Here is an 18,199-nt window from a genome sequence, read left to right on the forward strand (position 1 = left end):
GCAGTGAATGGGCTTGAACTATCCTGAAGCAAATAGACTTTGTTAGAAGTATTCCTTGCTAAGGAGTGAAACATTTTTCGTAAAGGAAAGAGAAAATGATTGACATCGGGGCGAGCTTTGCCGTAGTTGATCATTTCGGGCAGTACTACCGTACGTCCCTTATGTATATATAGGTCGGTGGCTAGACGGACGCCAAAAAATGCCGGTGCACGAGTAAGATTCGAAAGGATATCGTGACTGGTTTTGATCAATGGAGAGCGTACGGTGTACATCGAACTTCAAAGCAGATTTCAAAGCGTTGGCTGATCGACACAGTCTGCCATCAGCCTGGACCTGAGTGAACCTGTAAGTCTTATATTTAGTAGAAAAAAACACAGCCTGAGATCGGTGATTCGAAAAGAAATGCCGTTCGAAGACCAAATATGAGCGACAGTAGTTGTGATTCGCGTCTGCATTGCAAATTCCACGATTGCGGGGTAGACTGGTCGCGTCGCTAAAGGCAACGGTTTCTGCCCACACTCACCGCCCAAGGTCCTCGGTTCAGATATTATGCGGGTGAAAGTGTACGGAGTCAGGCCTGCGAAACTGATGCAGAATGCGCTCGGGAATAGTCTGAAAATGGAAGGCTGTAATCATTGAAGGCGTCCAGGTTTTATTGAGGCATACGATTGCAGAATGGCAGGGTTGACGCATGTGAGACGATGCTTGGGGGTGTGAGTGGGTATCGCGAAGTCTTGTGCTGCAAAGGCGCCGTAATGGGCCGCATGTGACTAAAGTCTGCCGGCCTTTCTACAACACTGCTCGCTGCTTTCTGCTCGCTGCTGTCTAGTTCTGCAAGTTGCCGCTGTGCACAAGCCTGCCTATCGTCCCCGGAAATAGTTATGTCTACATTGCCTGGTTTTTTCTTCCACTAATTTCTTGACACCATGTGGTCACAAACTGCCAAAAGGGCGACCAGCATTTCTTGCGCCTTGCGCCCTTAGGCGCAGAATCATGCCTGTTTATTTGATTATTTTTGCTGACAACTCACCCCAATGTTGGCTTTTGTTTGTATGCTGTTATATGCTGCATCCCATCCAGCAAACAGAAGCGACGAGGCAAGCCGTCCTTCTTTCATCGCCCACCCACACTCCATCGTTCCTTCCACGTCGCAAGCAGCGGATCGAGCATGTCGCAAGCCGAAATCGGGGCTATTCTGGGAGGAGTCGTTGCTTTTGTGGTCATATTCATGATCGTTTGTTTCTGCGTCACAAACAACCGCTGCTATCGACACTATCGGCGACATGACCATCGACAACACTACGCGACCTCTGCCCGATACGCAACACACGAAAGTGACATGGAGGCATCGCTAGAGCAGATAGTACCAACGATGAACACTGGAAGAGGAAGAAGAGGAAGACGTGATCGAAGAGACGCGCGGCGTACAGCACAAAGAGAGCAGGCGATACTGGAGGCAACCCAAGCAGCGGAAGCTGCGGCAACTGCGGCAGCTGCCACGGAAGCGGCTAGGGCGAGAGTGCTATCGCAGACAAGGACTAGACACTTCACGCCGGCAGACGTCAGGGTCGCTGGTAATTTTGTCCTCAACACAGCGCCCATGCCGCGATTTCCACCAACGGCGAGGCCCGCAAACTACCGATACGACAGACAGACCCAGTTCGCTGGCACCAGCCATGTGGCCCAAGGCTACCAGTGACAGGCGTTTCTGATTGTTCATGGGTTAGCGACGGGTGTACTGGAACAAGATCTATAGCTTCCGATATTCTAACGTGCTTAGAGGTTCTGGGATCCAGGGTAGATATTGAGGCCCCGAAAACATCTACCTCTCGACAACGTGCCAGTTGGCAGGTCATCAGTTTCCATAGCAAAGCCATGCTCTATCGCTTCTGAAGGAATGATGTGAGAGAGTTTACTTACTAGGTATTTATCAGAATGCAAGTTTTAAGCTACTGTTTGGTTGTTCTGCACATGACGCTCTGTCATTTAGATTAAGGTCAGCGCAACCTCATCAAGACACAAGGTATAATTTTGTCAAAGCGAAGCAAAATAGGAAATCCATGCAATTGCCGGGCACATAAACATGGGTTTTTACCACAATATACAAAATATTACATATCTGTAATGGGACTAGGGACAAAGTTTCATTTACCAAAGTTTGGGACAAATATTTCCCTCTTTAAACCTTGCTGTGTGTTTTATGTTGCTCTGTCGTAAGCCGAACATCCACTTCGTTGGTCATGAGATGGCTCACATCTTCGCTAAAGGCCACGCAAATAACGCCAACCACCCCAAACGCAATGCTAACAAGGTATACAGTTCGCAGAGCATGTGCAAATGCCTTTTTGATTCCCGTCTCGGCAACGGCGATAATGTCAGGCGAGAGGCCCACAAGCGCTTCCGGCGAGCCTCCTAGCAAAGCCTCAATAATACCACCAACAGATAAAGGCGCAACACCCGCCTGTATCAAGGGAGTCGCTGCGTCATCGATGAGATTGGTGGTGAAACGGGACTTGAGGACGGTTGAATAGATTGTCGTGGCGACTGAGCCACCAACGCTACGTGCGGTGATGGCGAGACCCGTGGCAATGCCAATGTACTCATGAGAGACGCCCACTTGGATCATTGTAGTTGTTGCAATGGTAGCAGAAGCTACGGCTATACCAACGAGGGCGACAAGAACCGTGGATGCTACGTTTGATGTGGGACTGACAATAGCCTGTGCGCCAGAGCAGACGGCCAAAACAGCAATCGTGGCCGTGAGAACCAGTCGGGAATGTCCTATTCTAGCAAAGGCCCAGCCTGCAAGCGGCCCGACAACACAGCCTGCCAGGCCCATGGCCGAGGCATACCAGCCGGAGGTGATTAGGTTCTCCGTGTACAGGAAGATGATCTGCTGGGGCCATAGCACTGCGGTGGAATAGTATAGCATTCCGATGAGAAAGACGCCGATGATGATGACGGTGAAACCGCGGACGTTGGAAAAGACGGCGCGAGGGAAGATGGGCGACTCTAGCGAAGCGTAAGTCTCCCACAGACCGAGAGCGATGAGCAAGATGAAGCCGATGACGATAGGCGCAATGGTTCCGGCCGACTTCCAAGGAAACCGCGAGCCGCCGAGTGAGATGCCCATGAGAAGAAGCACGAGTCCGGAGACGAGGAGGAAGTTTCCGACCCAGTCGAGGCCCAGAAGCTGCTGCAGCTGGGTCTTTCCCTGGACGCGAATGTATTGATTCTGCGGCCGGTAGAAGATGAAGACGAGCACGAGGGCAGCAACGTCAAGAGAAAAGGGCAGCCAGTATGCACCACGCCAGGTGGCTTTTGTATGCACCACGAAGCTGTATGCTGCCAGAAGATGGTCAGTGTTCCATCTTGCAGGACGCAACAAGGAAGAATGCACAGAAAGTCAGACGTGTCTTACCGATGACGGGCGCGAAAGCCGAAGATGGGGCCAACGTGGCCTGGAAGATGCCGAGGGCGAGAAATCGGGTCTTCTTGGGCACGAGCTCGGCAAGGCAGGACCATGCCAGCTGGTGCATAGCGCTGCCGACGCCGATGATGGCGCCGGCACCGATGACCGTGTTGACCTGCTTGGCTGTGGCTGCAACGGCACAGCCAACGGCAGCGACCACGCTGCCGGCGAGGAGAAAGTTCCGACGACCAAAGATATCGCTCAGCCGACCGACTGACGGCGACATGACGGCCGCACCGAGAACTTGGGCCGTGGCCATCCACGCATAGTCGTTGCTGGGGCCAATGTCCTGGTTGATCTGTTGCAGCAACGTGGAAGCCATGGTCAGGACAAAGACATCGGACAGATAGCCGAGCTGGAACGAGGCCATGGCTAGTCCCTTGGCCCAGGTCATCCGAAAGTCTTCGTTCTCGGAGTCCTCTGTCTCGGAGCTGCTGCCATCTACAGCACCAGCTTTTTCCACCTCTTCAGCCTCGGGCCTGGTTTGTTCCTTCATGTTGTCGTCTGCTGAGCCAATGGCATCCCGATTCACACCGTCCTTATGTCCTGACATCGTTCGATTACTAATTGGGTTGACACTACCAATGACTTGAGAAGAACGGTCTGCTCACAACATCACAACATCCAGTAACTTACCATACAACCGGCTGCCGGCACTCGACTTTATAATCGGCTCGTTCTGCGCATCATAGACCCAACATGAGCCACCGGCTTGGCCCTGTTGCAGGCTTCTATGGAGAGGGGCGTCTAAACGAGCCCTTGGTCCGGGGCCTCTTCTTCCGTTTTTGGTCATTTGGAGAGTAATGCATTGGCTGGTAACGATGTACGCTACTGCACAGATATGCCTTCTTTGGGCGCAGTACATAAGAGCGGAGTCCGAAGAGCGTGTGATTCTCCACTTCTCCACGGGGATTACAGTTGTGGGCCCCTTACCTTATACAGTGGAGCTAATTGTATATACTACTCCCAGTCATACTTTTATGACCAGCAGACGGTGCCGGTCATGTTGCGCAAATTGCGGAACCATGCCGATGAATAATGGGGGAAGAAAGGATCCGTCCTTTCAGATTTCGATCGAGGGCAGACGCCTGTCATCCGTCCTCGGGATTTGGGCTTCTATGTGATAGTCGTTTTGAGCTGTCCATCACCTTACACTCCGCGCTTAGCAACTACCATAGCTATGGCCCACGTTTCACTACATGACCCGAACCCTGGTTTCGGACGAATTTCGCTTCTCGATGTCGTCAAGACCCTTGGAGCCCTAGGCGCCGTGTCGCTTCAGGCTATCTTCTTCCTCCTCGGTCAATTTTTTCGTCGCTCAAGACCGACGCCACGGTTAAAAGAATTCAAGATCTTTCTTTTGCGAAAGTACGCTACCTTCTCAGTGCAATGCAATTCTGTGTACAACTCTGACATCTTCTACTTCTTAGGATGCTAGGTTGGCTGCCCAATTCGATTCTTCGACGCCCCACAGACATCAACCATATTCTGGCCTCCAAACGCTACGGCCAGCGCGTCGCCCGGCTGGTGGAAAAAGTGGACAGGCCGGACCTTAGTGGTGTATGGCTCTGTAAGCCCGGGTTTGAGAGCGTGGACAGCGCAAATGCGCCGTCGTCGGCTGATGTGGTCATATTGTTCGCTCACGGCGGGGGTTACGTCATCGGCCAACCGGGCTTGTACGCCACCCTTCTTCTCCATGTGGCCGAGAGAATCGTGGCAGAGGGCCAGACCGTTGCTGTCTTTGCTCTGGACTACTCTCTTGCCCCAGAGAGTCCATTTCCCAGCCAGCTACGACAGATGGTGGCATGCTGGGAGTACTTGGTGGGTGAAATGGGTATCTCGACTTCAAAATTGGCCTTATTAGGAGATTCGGCCGGGGGATCTCTTTGTCTCTCTTTTTTGGCGCATATGGCGAGTCCGCTAGCCAGGGTTCCAGCAGTGAGTGACCGTACACACCCGGGGCGGGGTCTTTACCTTATGAGTCCGTGGGTGAGCCTTCTTAGCGAACGAGGCTATGCTGCAAAGGCGACCACAGATGCTCTTGAAATCGGGAAGCTGCGTCAGTGGGCATCAATGGAGATAGGAGGAGCGGATATTTCTGAGGTACATACGTACCTTGACTTTGCGGGTGGACGGGAAGACCTGGCAGATATTCTTCCATCGTATACGTGGGTATCTGCAGGAGGAGGGGAAATGTTTCTGGAAAATATCTCGAGATTCGTGTCCGTCGCCAGAGCTGCAGGACGGAAGGTTGATTTTGACGTCAAGGACGGCGAAGCGCATGATTGGCAGCTGATGGAATCGGTGCAGCTTGAGAAGAAATTCCTGGCGCAAGAGTTCGGGACGGGGGTGATGGCTGGTGCTGACGGAATTGCCAAGGCCATTGTCGCCACAGGGGCTTTTTAGAGGATACAACCGCTGCTTTGGTGCAATTTCTTTTGTTTTACGTCACGTTGTAATTTGGTTTACTTTTAACAAGTTCTTTGAATATCGATTTTTCGTTGAATAAAGTCTTGCGCCCCCAACACTACTCCAATATCAACTCCTTTGTAGGATGAAACGATATGCAGTTCACACAATGATTTCTACCACATCCGAAATACAATCCTTCCGGCCACCTTTCCAGCCAGCATATCATCCATGGCCGCGTTGATGTCGTCGATATGCCATGTCTGGGTGACGGGTTTGATTCCCTTCTCTGCAGCGAGTGCCACAGCTTCCGAGAGTTCCTGCTTTGTACCTTGGTTTGTCGCAATGAGAGAGAGTTCGCTCAAGACCATCTCGGTGACTGCAAGTTGTTCTGATTAGTGTTTATGAAGACGAAGATAAGAAGAGGTGTCCCGTACCATTGCAAGGGAACGGCTCGTGAGGCGCACCAACGGCAATCACGGCACCACACGTGTTGGTGATCTTCATGGCAAAGCTATAAGCCTTGATGGCACCACTGATGACAATCGTTGATGCAGCCTTCTCGACGTTTGCCAGGTCTGTAGTAGCCGAGTTGAAGGCCGCATCGGCTCCCGACTGCAGCGCCAGGTCGAGCTTGTCCGCAGCTACATCAAAGGCATGCACACGGAAGCCCATGGCTTTGGCATACATAATAGCCAGATGGCCCACGCCGCCGGAGCCGACAATGTTGACCAGGGACCCGCCGACCTGTCTGCGGGCAGCCTTCTTTACGGCACCGTACGCGGTGACGCCGGCGCAGAATAAGGGTGCTGCGTCCTGGTCCGAGAGGCCGTCTGGGACCTTGACCGTGGACAGAGGATCCGAGAGGCAGTACTGCGAGAACCCGCCGTAGCGTCCGCTGAAACCAACCGACACCTTTTCGGCACAGTACCGGTGGTTGCCCGAGAGGCAGGCTGCACAGTCCTGACATGTGCGGGATGCCGGCATGAAGCCGACGCGGTCGCCAGACTTGAAGCCACAGACGCCAGGGCCGACCTGCTCTACCAGGCCCACTGGCTCGTGGCCTCCGCAGTAAGGCAATGGGCTGTTCGTGTAGCCTCGGATGCCCATGACATCGCTCATGCAGAGCGACGAGGCCGTGATGCGGACAAGAATCTGGTTCGGGCCCGGATCAGGCACCGGGATGTTGTCCACGATTGTGTACGGGGAGTTGTACTGCAGCAGACGTCAATATGGAGATGATCAGGGGTGCAGGAGCCGTCTTGCCTCGAGTATCATAGCAGCCTTCATCAGCTTCTGCCGCTGTGTGACGTCTTCGTCCGTCATGCTTGGTTTTTGAATGCTCGATGGAAATAGCTGGACCTGAAAAGCGGAATGTCCCGACATGAAAATCAACTTTAAAACATCATTTTACCTCTGTACTTGTTCCTGTGACATTTTTGCCTCGGACATATGGCACCTAGTCGATTCTGGTGATGAGGGGTTTTGTAGAATATTCCGAGTAAGAAAAACATGACAGCCATCCATATCATATTTCTGGCTAATTCCAGGAGACTAACATAATCGGGTGGAGACTGAGAGATTCGAGAAATGAAAGTTTCTTGATGAAGCAGCCACAACTTGAAGAGAAGCAAACACACGAGCTTCCATTTCCAACCAAAACTAAAAGCGGACTGCGTTTCGTCTTACTTTATACCAATGGCAGGAACAATTCTCAACATCAGAGACTTCCCGACGCGTCACATTGTTGGCAACAAGGTAGAGGGACTTTATCGTGTCTGCATGGATGCGCGGCTGACGTTTATCAGTCCTTCGAAGGCCATGGGCCTACTCTGTCGCTTTCCAATCCCAAAGACGGCAGCTCTATTGTTTCTCTAAATGGAGTCTCGACAGAAGATGTTGACCAGGCCGTCGGAGAAGCCCAAAAGGCTATGAACGGAGACTGGGCTACATACTCTGGAGCACAGCGAGCTCTTTGTCTGAATAAGTTTGCAGATCTTCTGGATGAATACGCAGAAGCCATTGGGTACTTTGAGAGCATCTGCTCCGGAAGACCGCTTGGACAGGTCGTCGCTGAGATACCCAGGGTTTCAGCCGTCTACAGATGTGAGAAAGGTCCTCCGGTTCATTTTCTCATGCTCTCGACGCTAAAACCTAATTTATGTAGATTATGCAGGATGGGCAGACAAGATCAAGGGAGACGCGTACGTGGCTGACGACGGATTCTACAAGATTGTGCGGCACGAACCGCTCGGCGTGTGTGCTGGAATCACGGCTTGGAACGGCTCTTTGCACTTTCTGTCGTGGAAATCGGCCCCTGCACTGGCCTGCGGAAATGTGGTGCTGATCAAGCCGTCGGAAAAGTCACCGCTTGGCACGATGGCTGCCAGCTATCTGATCCAAGCCGCAGGCTTTCCACCCGGCGTCTTCCAGATTCTTGCTGGAGGCGGCGAGATTGGAGCGCATCTGAGTAGCCACATGGACATCCAGAAGATCAGTTTCACCGGATCCGGCGTCACCGGGCGCAAGATCCAAGAGGCTGCCACACGCAGCAACCTCAAACGGGTTACGCTGGAACTTGGTGGCAAGAGCCCCGGCATCGTCTTTGACGACGCCAATCTCGACACCGCTCTCTTCTGGTGTGTTTTAAGCATCACGGCAAATTCAGGGCAGGTGTGCGCTGCCACATCGCGGCTGCTGCTGCAGGAAAGCATCGCTGAAGAGTTCCTGAAGCGCATCAAATCCCAGTTTGAGGCCATCGCGACAACCCTGGGCGCTGACCCGCAGGACAAGTCCACCACATATGGGCCGCTGGTTGACAAGCTCCAGTACGAGAAAGTTCAGAGATACATCCGCTCTGGACAGAATACATCGCAGCTGATCACTGGAGGCATCGAGGACGAGAAGAGCACGGCGGGCTATTACGTCGCGCCAACTATCTTCCTGAACCCCAAGGATGATGATCCCATCTACCGAGAAGAAGTATTTGGTCCCGTCCTGTGCGTCAAGACATTCAAGACGGAAGAGGAAGCCATCACGATGGGAAACGATACAGAGTACGGCCTTGCAGGGTCCGTCTACACGGAAACGACCAAACGTGCCCTCCGAGTGAGTGCCAGGCTGCGAGCTGGAACAGTCGGGGTCAATTGTGCCGCTGTAGTTGGCCCTCAGGTCCCCATGGGCGGCTTCGGGAGCAGTGGCATCGGCAGGGAGCTAGGTGAGTATGCACTGCGACACTACACGGAGCCAAAGTCGATATGGATCAAGTAAGTCAATATTCGGCGTCTAGTAGTATATCACGTGACAACACTAATAGTTTGTGTCGCAGTATGATGTTGTGGCTTCTACTCCGTGCACCACTAGTCTGTCACGCACGTTCTGCGTGATCACCAGTGTAAGACCCGTACGGTAATCCTTGTGGGATATTCGTCCGGACCGGTTGCACGTATCGTAGTAAGCTCTAAGGCCTTCAGAAGATCTAGTGATGGTATTTCGTTCGGTGGTTGACTCATTGAAGACCAGACTGTGCGCAGTATGCGCGCAGATCAGGGCTTCGTCTTATCTAGTAATTTCGGCGGCCGAGGTCAAGTCAGGTGACCTCGGCCGCCGAAATCACTAGATAAGACGAAGCCCTTGTGGCTTCTACTCCGTGCACCACTAGTCTGTCACGCACGTTCTGCGTGATCACCAGTGTAAGACCCGTACGGTAATCCTTGTGGGATATTCGTCCGGACCGGTTGCACGTATCGTAGTAAGCTCTAAGGCCTTCAGAAGATCTAGTGATGGTATTTCGTTCGGTGGTTGACTCATTGAAGACCAGACTGTGCGCAGTATGCGCGCAGATCAGGGCTTCGTCTTATCTAGTAATTTCGGCGGCCGAGGTCAAGTCAGGTGACCTCGGGGAAATCCACAATGTGAAGTCAGGTTGATAAGTTTATTCAGATACTATTTGAAGTAAAGTGGCAACAGGGACGTTTCCCACCCGTCCAGTGTTTTAGAGCCGTCCCCTATTGAGAAAACTCTTCGGCATGTCCACCTCTCTGAACCCTATATTCAACTTGAGTCAGTGAAACTCTGCCATGTCATGCAGGAGGATGTAGGTTTACGTACGGAGGAACTCGCCAAAGCTTTTAGCCAACCCGTCGAGCTTGTACGAAGAGCTGATACCGCCTTCCAGCACCCCGATTACCAGAAAATGGACACAACGGAGGTGGGGGATCTCGAAGCGTTCAATCGTGTAGCTTTCATGATAGTCGTCGCCAAGCAGATTCTTGAGTCGCTCAATAGAGAGAAACGATCGAAGCCAAGCGTACTCGTCGTCTTGCAGAACCCAGAATCCCACATTAGCATTAGAGCCCTTGTCGCCGGATCGTGCATGAACTCTGGAGCCCAAGGGCGCGGGAACAGTGGTGCCAAATGAAGCCCGAGCATAATTGTCTTGTGAGTCGTAGCTGACCTGTCCACCAAAGATCTGTGTCTTGTGTGGCACGGTGACCGACTCTGTGCGACTGCCCATGGTCACCCGTATCTCGGCATCAGAGTAAGGAACGCGGAACGGCTCGTAGCTCACAAAAGGCCGCGGTGTCAGCATGCGGAAGTCCATGCAGCCGTGCTGGCCACAGAAGCCGCCGAGACCGTAGCCTCCAATAGCCTGCCGGAGCGTGCTGAGGGTCTCTACCTTCTCTGCCTGGGCAAAAATGCGGAACATGCAGGTCGCCAGGGCCTGGCTAGACGCATTTGGCTGCGGCGTGCCGTACTGGTCGACTCGGAGGACGGTGTAGTCTTTGCGATTGGGCACGACCTCGTCAAGAACCGATCGGAGGTCAGAGAGCTTCTCCGCAATATCCAGGCCTGCGGCAAACATGTAGTACTCTAGCTGGAAGCCGGAACTGGTGCAGATGGCCAGTTTGGTGGTGGGCGGTGGTGGCGTGCCATGGATGCCCGAGACGGAGACTCTTTGGGGTAACCGGTTAGTACGCATATAAAAAGAAAAGACGGGGAGTGTAGAGTGGATTGTCGGACCTATTTTTCCCCTTGGGGTGAATTTGGACATCACGAATGTCTGCGACTACATCCGGGTTGAGGTAAAACGGGCCCTATCAATTGATGTGAGAAATTGCTCTCCAGAATTTGAACCTTATTTTTTTTTGCAAGATTGGCTACCTGAATCTCATACACAAGCTGGGCTGTGATAGTGTCTCTGCTGACGAGACCATGGGCACCTTCTTGGAGAGAGATATCAAACGTGCCGTCAGCGGCAATATCGGCAATGGGAAAGCCCTGGTTCCAGTTATGCGGGATGGACTTGAAGCCGGAAAAGTTGCCCCCGGTAGCATAGCAACCGCATTCGATGCAGTCTGCAGGTCAGCATACACAAATGCTAGTTGCTGATGGAAGGGTAACTTACGGCCTGCAAGCAGCGCCCCAGACAGCCTATCATAGTCCGTCTCTTTCCAGCCACGCCACCAGGCTGCAGCAGCCATGACGGGACTGGCGTCACAACAGCGGCCTGAGATGATGATATCTGCGCCCATCTTGAGGGCAGCAACAATGCCGCCCATTCCCACGTAAGCGTTCGCGCTGAGGACCGGCTTTTCGACATGAGAGAGATCGCGGCCTTGGACGTCCAGATGGGGAGCATAGCCCGGCTTTTGAAGGGTCTCCAGCTTCCCGATAACATTGTCACCCTCGACGTAGGCTATTTTCAGCGTCGTGATGTCATACGACTGCAGAAGCTTCTCAACCTCGTGGGCGAGACCTTTGGGGTTGAGTGCCCCGCCATTGTGGATGATCTTGATGCCCTTCTCCGCAACGATATGGGCTGTGTCTCGATCTAGCTGCCGGAGGAAACTTTTCTCGTAGCCCTTGTTCGGGTCCTGCTTTTTTTCTAGGGCAAGCCAGGCTGCTCCTCGGTTATTAAAGTCACGTGCCACTGCATAAAAAAACCTACTGACCAATATTGACCTCGGCCAGGTAATCGGCCGTCACGACATCGACCGGTCCTTCTCGGACGACACGGCGAAGTGCAAGGGGTCCATCTCCTGTGGCTCCGCTAGTGTTAGCAATCGTTACAGGGCGCTGTTCTGTGGCCATGTTGACTGAGTTGTGTTTGCGATGAGTGAACGTGATTTTGTTCCTTCATGCAAGCTATATATGATCTCCCCACCAAAGGACTTCCAGTTCCACACGTGCTGCCGAATCCAGCCCCAACTTGTCATGCTTTTCTGACATTACCCCCATTTGCGGGGTGTGGCTGAAGGGCTGCTTTCGGCTGGAGAAAACACGTATAAACGAGTACACAATTGTTTTTCTCGTGACGAAGTTTGGTGTCTTCAGGCTGCCTGTGCAAGTTGCGTATGTATGAAATGGCTTCTGAAGAAAACTACTCCCTACGACGGGAATCTGAGCGAATCTTTCGCGACATCCTTCTCACGGATGCACGGCTCCAACTGCCTCCCAAGGTCTCTGAACTGGCACACCATACATTCTTTGATGCGTTGGGCACCGTGGATACGCCGTATTTGCCGGTGCCATTCAAAATCACTGAGTCAAGCTCAGCCTTGTGGGCTCTCGCGGCCACGTTTGGTAGCGCCATTGTCAAAGACCGCCTAGGCATGACGCAGAACGTACATATCAACACTGACAAAGCTAGCTTGTTTCTCGCGTCCTGCGCTCTGGCTCGTGTTTCCGGAAAGCCCATCAGTGATCCGAGCATTCTGTCACGCTGTCAAAGGTATGATCTGGGCCGGATGTCAGACCCATATCGACGTCTCTGTACCAATATCTATCCCACTCGAGACGGACGCTTCTTTCATCTGCATGGCAGCATGAATGCCGACAAATCCTTGGCCATGGTAGGCCTTCCGAAGACGGACAGCGACCTGACCGCCAAGGGTGAAGACAGCATCGTGCAGGCATACATCTCCACAATGCGTAAGCTGGACTCGGACTGGCTCGACGCTGAGGCGAATGAGTACTGGCGCCAGGCCGGCAGCATCTGCTACACGGAGGCCGAGTTCCGCGCCAGCGAGCAGGGTCGTGCCACGGCCGACGACGGGCTGTACCTGCTGCAGCAGTTCGACAAGGATACGCTGCCACCGGTGCCGTATTCACTCGTTCAAACGGACGAGCAGGCCAGGACGGCTAGACCGCTACACGGCCTCAAGCTGCTGGACATCTCGCGGGTCATTGCGGCGCCGACGATCGCCAAGCTGGCGGCCCTCTTTGGCGCCACGGTGATACGTGTCTCGTGCGCCTCTCAGCCCGACATGGGCCCGCTGTTGGTGGATGGCAACCTCGGGAAGCGCGACGTGAGCCTGGACCTCAAGAGCGATGACGGTCGCGAGACGCTTCGTCGACTGGTCGCTGACGCCGACATCGTTCTCGATGGCTACCGGCCAGGAGCACTGGAGCGGCTCGGCTTTGGCGTCGCGTATCTGCACACGCTGGCACGACGGCGTGGTCGTGGCATCGTGGTCGTGCGCGAGAACTGCTACGGCTGGCACGGTCCCTGGGCTCACCGGGCTGGCTGGCAGCAGATCTCTGACTGCGTCACGGGCGTCGCCTGGGCCATGGGCCGGTTTCTCGATCTCGATGAGCCCGTCGTGCCGCCGCTGCCCAACTCCGACTACCAGACCGGCCTCGCCGGCCTCATCGGCATCATGGCTGCAGTCGACAGGCGTGCGACCGAGGGCGGCTCCTACACGGTCGACGTGTCTCTGAACCAGTACAATCAGTTCCTGCTTCAGCTAGGGGCTCATACTCCGGCAGTGCAGAGGCATCTTCGAGCGCTGCATCCTCAGTTCGGGCCGCGCCACTTTGACGACATGACGCGACTGACAGGCAAGGTTCTGAGGAGCATGTACGGGTCGGTGCCGCAGCTGTTCAAGCCGGAATACTTTAGCCACATAGTCAGCAATCTCAGTGGCGACGACGGTACACCGGAGACACTGACGTATGTATTGTCCGCTGCCACCTACGATGCAACTCGCCTTGGATACGATGTCGGAAGCTGCTTCCTTGGAGCGTATGCGCCAGAGTGGCCTTGAATAGGTGGTACAATGCATTTAGTCCATATATACTGCTAGTAGCTGTTACAAATTAGTCATTCTGTATCTTCTGCGTCGGTCAAGACCAAGTGTACGTGTGTCCTGCCATTGACAAGGACAGAAAAGGTTGCATCGCCCATCTCATCGGCAACGGTTGTCTCGGTTGGAAAGCTGTATGTCTTGCCGGGTTGAAGACGCGAGACAGTCAAGGAAAAGGTCCCACTGTCTCCAGATGGATACAGAACCATGTCCAGGTCGACCGAGTCGTTTGAGTATGCCTTTGCAATCAGGACTCCTGGATAGGGGGCATGTGAGAGGATAGGGCCAGACAGAGCAGTCGGCGGCGGGCCCTTTGTGATCAGGTCTCTCCAGTCACCACCCTGCATCAGCTCAGCACGAAGGACCGAGAGGTTCGTAGCGGTCGATGCCTTGGCAGGATCCAAGCAGGTAGCGCCGGTGGGCGTGGTGATCTGGCCGAAGCCGTCGTAGCATTTCTTCAGGGCTGCTGCCCGCAAGTCTTTGTCGCCGTACTCGCCAGCGGCTTGCGCCAGATGCGGGTAGATGGCGTAGTCAGAGGGCGTATAGTTGCCGGCATCCATCTTGTCGGCGCCGACGAGGCCGGTAAGGGACAGCTGGCCGGTCTCGCGGTCAAAGACGACTTTCTCGCCGAGAAAGATGGCCCAGAACCGGCGGGAGAGGTGGTTGATGGTGCCACGGGCGAACATGACGACGGTGAGATCGCCCAGGGCACCACAGAGGCCGGGAATGGTGAAGCCGGTCAGTTCGGAGCGGATCGGCAGGATACTGCCGTTGGTCTCGGAAAAGTTGCGGCAGAGCGACTCCTCGAAGACAGGCATGAGAACATCTGTGCCGGAGCTCCCAAAATAGCGATCGTACAGACGGGAGCCTGTGAGGCCCTGGAAGTTGCAGGGCGTGTAGATCCAGTTGGGTTCGCAGGCAAAGAGGCAGAATGGGCTCGCCTGCCACTGATGCAGGACGCTGTCGCGGATCGAGTGCAGGTCGTAGGCATAGGTCCTGTCGCTCGTCACCTGAAAGCGCACGCTGTTCTTGCGGCAGTATCGCTCGTCCCCCGTGTTGGCGGTGTACAGCATCAGGCCCTGCAGCAGGAAGCCGGTCACCATGATGTTGTCGTGGAGGACTGGGTCGAAGTCGGCGCTGAAGCGGCCGAGCAGCGACTCCCACTTCCAGAACCCGAGCACGTCGGGTGTCAGCGACCGTGCGATGATGCGGCGAAAAGCCTCGCTGACGTAAGCATGGGCGTTGGGCGTGTAGATGCCCTGGTACGTGCCCAAGGCATACATGATCTCGTAGACCTGGTAACGCAGCGCCGACGTTTGGAACTGGTCGATCCGCGTGAACCAGGACCAGTCTGAGGGCGGCTGCAGGGCCATGTCGAAGCTGTGCTGCAGATGTCGGAGCGTGGCGAGGTCCAGCTCACGGCCACCTCCTCGCGAAGACGCGGCTGTGAACCGTGCATCAATATCGCCGAGGCTGCTCTCGATCATGGCGTTGCGAGCGGTCCTCTGCTCGATACCGTGGCGCCGGGATGCGGCCGCCGTTCGGTTGGCATATAGAAATAGGACCAGGAGAAGGGCTGCTGCCACCACACCAGCCTTCGGCCAGATGCGGTCGCCTGTCGCAAGATAAGCGCCTGGAATCGACCCGGCCCAAAGGAGCAGGGGAACGGAGAGAGCACCGGCACCAAACCACTGGGCGAGCATCTGGTCAGCGAACAGAACGAGCCCACGTGAACGAGATGCCGTCATACCGCAAGAAGTGTAAAAGGAACCAGCGCCCACGTCAAGATGAACAGGACCAGTCCCATCGGGTTGGCACTGGCGATGTAGCCTGCCCCAGGGAAAGCCAGACTCAGACCGGCTGCTCGGATGCGGACGTCCAGGTTCACATGGCCTTGGTAGAAGGTCGTCACACCGATGCCCGCAAGTGTGAGCCAGACGACCAGAGTGCGGGCCTGGACGAGATGGCGATGCGAGCCGATGCCCACATGAGGCGGTATCTGTTCCAGCAGAAAGACATCTGGTTCGATAGTGTTAGCTCTTTGCCAGCTGCAGCAAGGATTTAGGACTACTACAGGCCTTCTTTTCCCCTCACACTCTTAGTCGAACTGCTAGGCAAGACGTCAATTTGTTTCTGCATCGTTGTCAATTTGCCAAAACGAGGCCATATGAGAAAACCACAGAAAGAGATCTTAGCAAAGTTGTATTTTCTCCGTATGTCTACTCTGACCTGTCACGGTACTATTGACGTGACTTGCAAGTTTCCCGTGGGCCGGGGGGAAAAGGAGAACCAAGCGGAACTACACACTGTCAGAAAAAGGTGACACTTTGTACACTCCAGAAACACAGTGTCAGCTATGGCACAAAGGCGATGTACATATGTGGCCTTTGTTTGCTTATGTACTTCGTAAGTGGAGTGCTATTCCCGTTCTACCGTGCTACGCTCCACTTCAGGGGAGCACTAAGCTAGGCCCAACACCTTCCTACGTACGACCAGCTTAGCGGTCTGAATGTCATCCAGCCAGTACAGGACACAACCAACCATGCCCGCCATTACAACGCCACGTCGGATAAGGCTGACAAGGTCCCAAGATGTCCCGGACTTCTGGTCGTGCATTGTCTCACCCCTCCGAAAGCCAAGCGTATTTTTCACGGCAACATAGCTCTTGTTGCGTGTGTTGTAGGGCGGATAACGAAACGACAGGACCCTGTCCAGATAGGTAGGCAGCTCAACCACGGTACGTAGGTGTGTAAAGGCCAGAAAGCCGTACTTGCCATGGTAATAGCCCATTCCAGATTCCCCAACACCGCCAAAGGGAGCCCCTGGACATCCGGCGTGCATAGTGGCATCGTTGATGGTCGACCACCGGAAAGCGTCTGGTTCTGGACTTTTCTCGGTGTTAGTGCAAGTGGACGTCTGTGATCTCCCGGTCACCTTACTTGTCTCGATTTCCGCCTTGTCCGCGCTGAAAATATACAGGCCCAGAGGTCGTGGAAGGCTATTGACGGCGGCAATCGCATCTACGGTATCGGTCTTCAACACGGGGCATATAGGGCCAAACAGTTCTTCGCTCATGACCGGATCTGTGATTGTGTTAGCAAGCAGGAGTTCCGGCAGAGGTGGCGAATGTGCACACCAGACATGGTCACGTTGGAGACGATGGCAGACGCCAGTCTTCGCTCTTCTCTCGAGCTTTCGGCCGTGCGGATGACCGTTCCCTGCGTGCTGTCGAGGATGCGCGCGAGCCGGTCGTAGTGTCGGTCTGAGATGATGCGGCACATGTGGCCAGAGGCGGCGAACGTGCGGGTCCAGTGCTCGAGGCGGGCGAGAAAGGCGTGATGGACGGCCGGGTGCACGAGCACGTGGTTGACCGAGAGGCAGATCTGGCCGGCGTTGAGGAACTTGGCGTAGGCGATGCGCCGGGCAGCGAGATCGACGTCGGCCGTCTGGGCAACGATGGCCGGACACTGGCCGCCAAGCTCGAGCGTCGTGGGCGTGAGGTGTCGAGCAGCAGCGGCGGTGACGAAGCGGGCGATCGTGGACGAGCCAGTAAAGAAGATGTGGTCGAACCGCCGCTGCAGGACGGCAGTAGTCTCTTCAGGGCCTCCTCGGACCAGCCGCACAGCCGATCGGTCGAGGTAGCGGTGCACCAGGTCGGCCATGACGCGCTCTGATGCCGGCGCCAGCTCGGACGGCTTCATCACGACGCAACAGCCGGCTGCAATGGCTGCTATCACCGGCTGCAGCGTCAGCAAAAAGGGAAAGTTCCATGCCCCGATCACGAGGACCACACCGACCGGCTCTTTGCGCAGACGTGCACGCCCGAGGCCGCCAAAGAGCAGGCCCGCGTCGGCCACACGCGTCGTCGCCGCCCACTCGTCCACATGCCCGAGGTGCTCGAGGATGTCGCTCTTGAGACCCAACAGGTCGGCCGCCCGACCTTCCATCTCGTGGCGTCCCAGGTCGGCCGCCAGAGCATCCAGTATGGCCTGCTCGTTGTCCTCGACCATCCACCAGAACTGCTTGAGCTGCCACTTCCGCCAGGCAATCGCCTTGGTCTTGCCCGAGCTGAAAGTCGCCTGCAACTCTGCATGGATTGCGCCAAAGGCGGACGGCTCAAATGCCGCCAGTGACTTTGCTTCCTCAGAGATCGCCATTGTATTTGTGTTTTCTTGCTCATACAAGCGGAAGAGCAAGCGGGGAATTCTGGTTGTCCTTTAATACAAGCGTA

General features: G+C 54.8%; 9 protein-coding genes across 9 annotated transcripts; 4 read left to right on the forward strand and 5 right to left on the reverse strand.

Annotated features, from left to right (window-relative positions):
• Nucleotides 1-1,372: 1,372 nt before the first annotated feature.
• On the forward strand, nucleotides 1,373-1,699 carry CMQ_7073 (uncharacterized protein; the record flags this gene model as incomplete). The annotated part of the gene is made up of 1 exon (XM_014314078.1): nucleotides 1,373-1,699. The coding sequence occupies one exon, from the start codon at nucleotides 1,373-1,375 to the stop codon at nucleotides 1,697-1,699; it is 327 nt and encodes a 108-aa protein (XP_014169553.1).
• A 480-nt stretch (nucleotides 1,700-2,179) lies between these two features.
• CMQ_7506 (trichothecene efflux pump) lies at nucleotides 2,180-4,025 on the reverse strand (the record flags this gene model as incomplete). The annotated part of the gene is made up of 2 exons (XM_014314511.1): nucleotides 2,180-3,345; nucleotides 3,422-4,025. The coding sequence occupies 2 exons, from the start codon at nucleotides 4,023-4,025 to the stop codon at nucleotides 2,180-2,182; spliced, it is 1,770 nt and encodes a 589-aa protein (XP_014169986.1).
• Nucleotides 4,026-4,652: 627 nt separating this feature from the next.
• CMQ_7099 (alpha beta hydrolase fold protein) lies at nucleotides 4,653-5,878 on the forward strand (the record flags this gene model as incomplete). Its single annotated transcript, XM_014314104.1, has 2 exons — nucleotides 4,653-4,840; nucleotides 4,903-5,878. The coding sequence occupies 2 exons, from the start codon at nucleotides 4,653-4,655 to the stop codon at nucleotides 5,876-5,878; spliced, it is 1,164 nt and encodes a 387-aa protein (XP_014169579.1).
• Nucleotides 5,879-6,057: 179 nt separating this feature from the next.
• On the reverse strand, nucleotides 6,058-7,207 carry CMQ_7624 (alcohol dehydrogenase; the record flags this gene model as incomplete). Its single annotated transcript, XM_014314629.1, has 3 exons — nucleotides 6,058-6,260; nucleotides 6,319-7,096; nucleotides 7,193-7,207. 3 exons carry the CDS (start codon nucleotides 7,205-7,207, stop codon nucleotides 6,058-6,060), a joined length of 996 nt encoding a protein of 331 aa, XP_014170104.1.
• A 372-nt stretch (nucleotides 7,208-7,579) lies between these two features.
• On the forward strand, nucleotides 7,580-9,151 carry CMQ_7114 (aldehyde dehydrogenase; the record flags this gene model as incomplete). The annotated part of the gene is made up of 4 exons (XM_014314119.1): nucleotides 7,580-7,639; nucleotides 7,690-7,987; nucleotides 8,049-8,989; nucleotides 9,053-9,151. 4 exons carry the CDS (start codon nucleotides 7,580-7,582, stop codon nucleotides 9,149-9,151), a joined length of 1,398 nt encoding a protein of 465 aa, XP_014169594.1.
• A 724-nt stretch (nucleotides 9,152-9,875) lies between these two features.
• On the reverse strand, nucleotides 9,876-11,974 carry CMQ_7548 (duf1446 domain containing protein; the record flags this gene model as incomplete). The annotated part of the gene is made up of 6 exons (XM_014314553.1): nucleotides 9,876-9,928; nucleotides 9,992-10,836; nucleotides 10,904-10,977; nucleotides 11,045-11,238; nucleotides 11,289-11,783; nucleotides 11,836-11,974. The coding sequence occupies 6 exons, from the start codon at nucleotides 11,972-11,974 to the stop codon at nucleotides 9,876-9,878; spliced, it is 1,800 nt and encodes a 599-aa protein (XP_014170028.1).
• Nucleotides 11,975-12,708: 734 nt separating this feature from the next.
• CMQ_7419 (caib baif family enzyme) lies at nucleotides 12,709-13,929 on the forward strand (the record flags this gene model as incomplete). The annotated part of the gene is made up of 1 exon (XM_014314424.1): nucleotides 12,709-13,929. The coding sequence occupies one exon, from the start codon at nucleotides 12,709-12,711 to the stop codon at nucleotides 13,927-13,929; it is 1,221 nt and encodes a 406-aa protein (XP_014169899.1).
• A 56-nt stretch (nucleotides 13,930-13,985) lies between these two features.
• On the reverse strand, nucleotides 13,986-15,671 carry CMQ_7342 (uncharacterized protein; the record flags this gene model as incomplete). Its single annotated transcript, XM_014314347.1, has 1 exon — nucleotides 13,986-15,671. One exon carries the CDS (start codon nucleotides 15,669-15,671, stop codon nucleotides 13,986-13,988), a length of 1,686 nt encoding a protein of 561 aa, XP_014169822.1.
• Nucleotides 15,672-16,616: 945 nt separating this feature from the next.
• Nucleotides 16,617-18,125, reverse strand: CMQ_7186 (aldehyde dehydrogenase; the record flags this gene model as incomplete). Its single annotated transcript, XM_014314191.1, has 3 exons — nucleotides 16,617-16,855; nucleotides 16,908-17,051; nucleotides 17,105-18,125. 3 exons carry the CDS (start codon nucleotides 18,123-18,125, stop codon nucleotides 16,617-16,619), a joined length of 1,404 nt encoding a protein of 467 aa, XP_014169666.1.
• Between the last annotated feature and the right edge of the window lie 74 nt (nucleotides 18,126-18,199).

The sequence above is a fragment of the Grosmannia clavigera genome (assembly GCF_000143105.1).
Source record: "Grosmannia clavigera kw1407 unplaced genomic scaffold GCSC_173, whole genome shotgun sequence".
NCBI classification, from domain to species: Eukaryota; Fungi; Ascomycota; class Sordariomycetes; order Ophiostomatales; family Ophiostomataceae; genus Leptographium; species Leptographium clavigerum.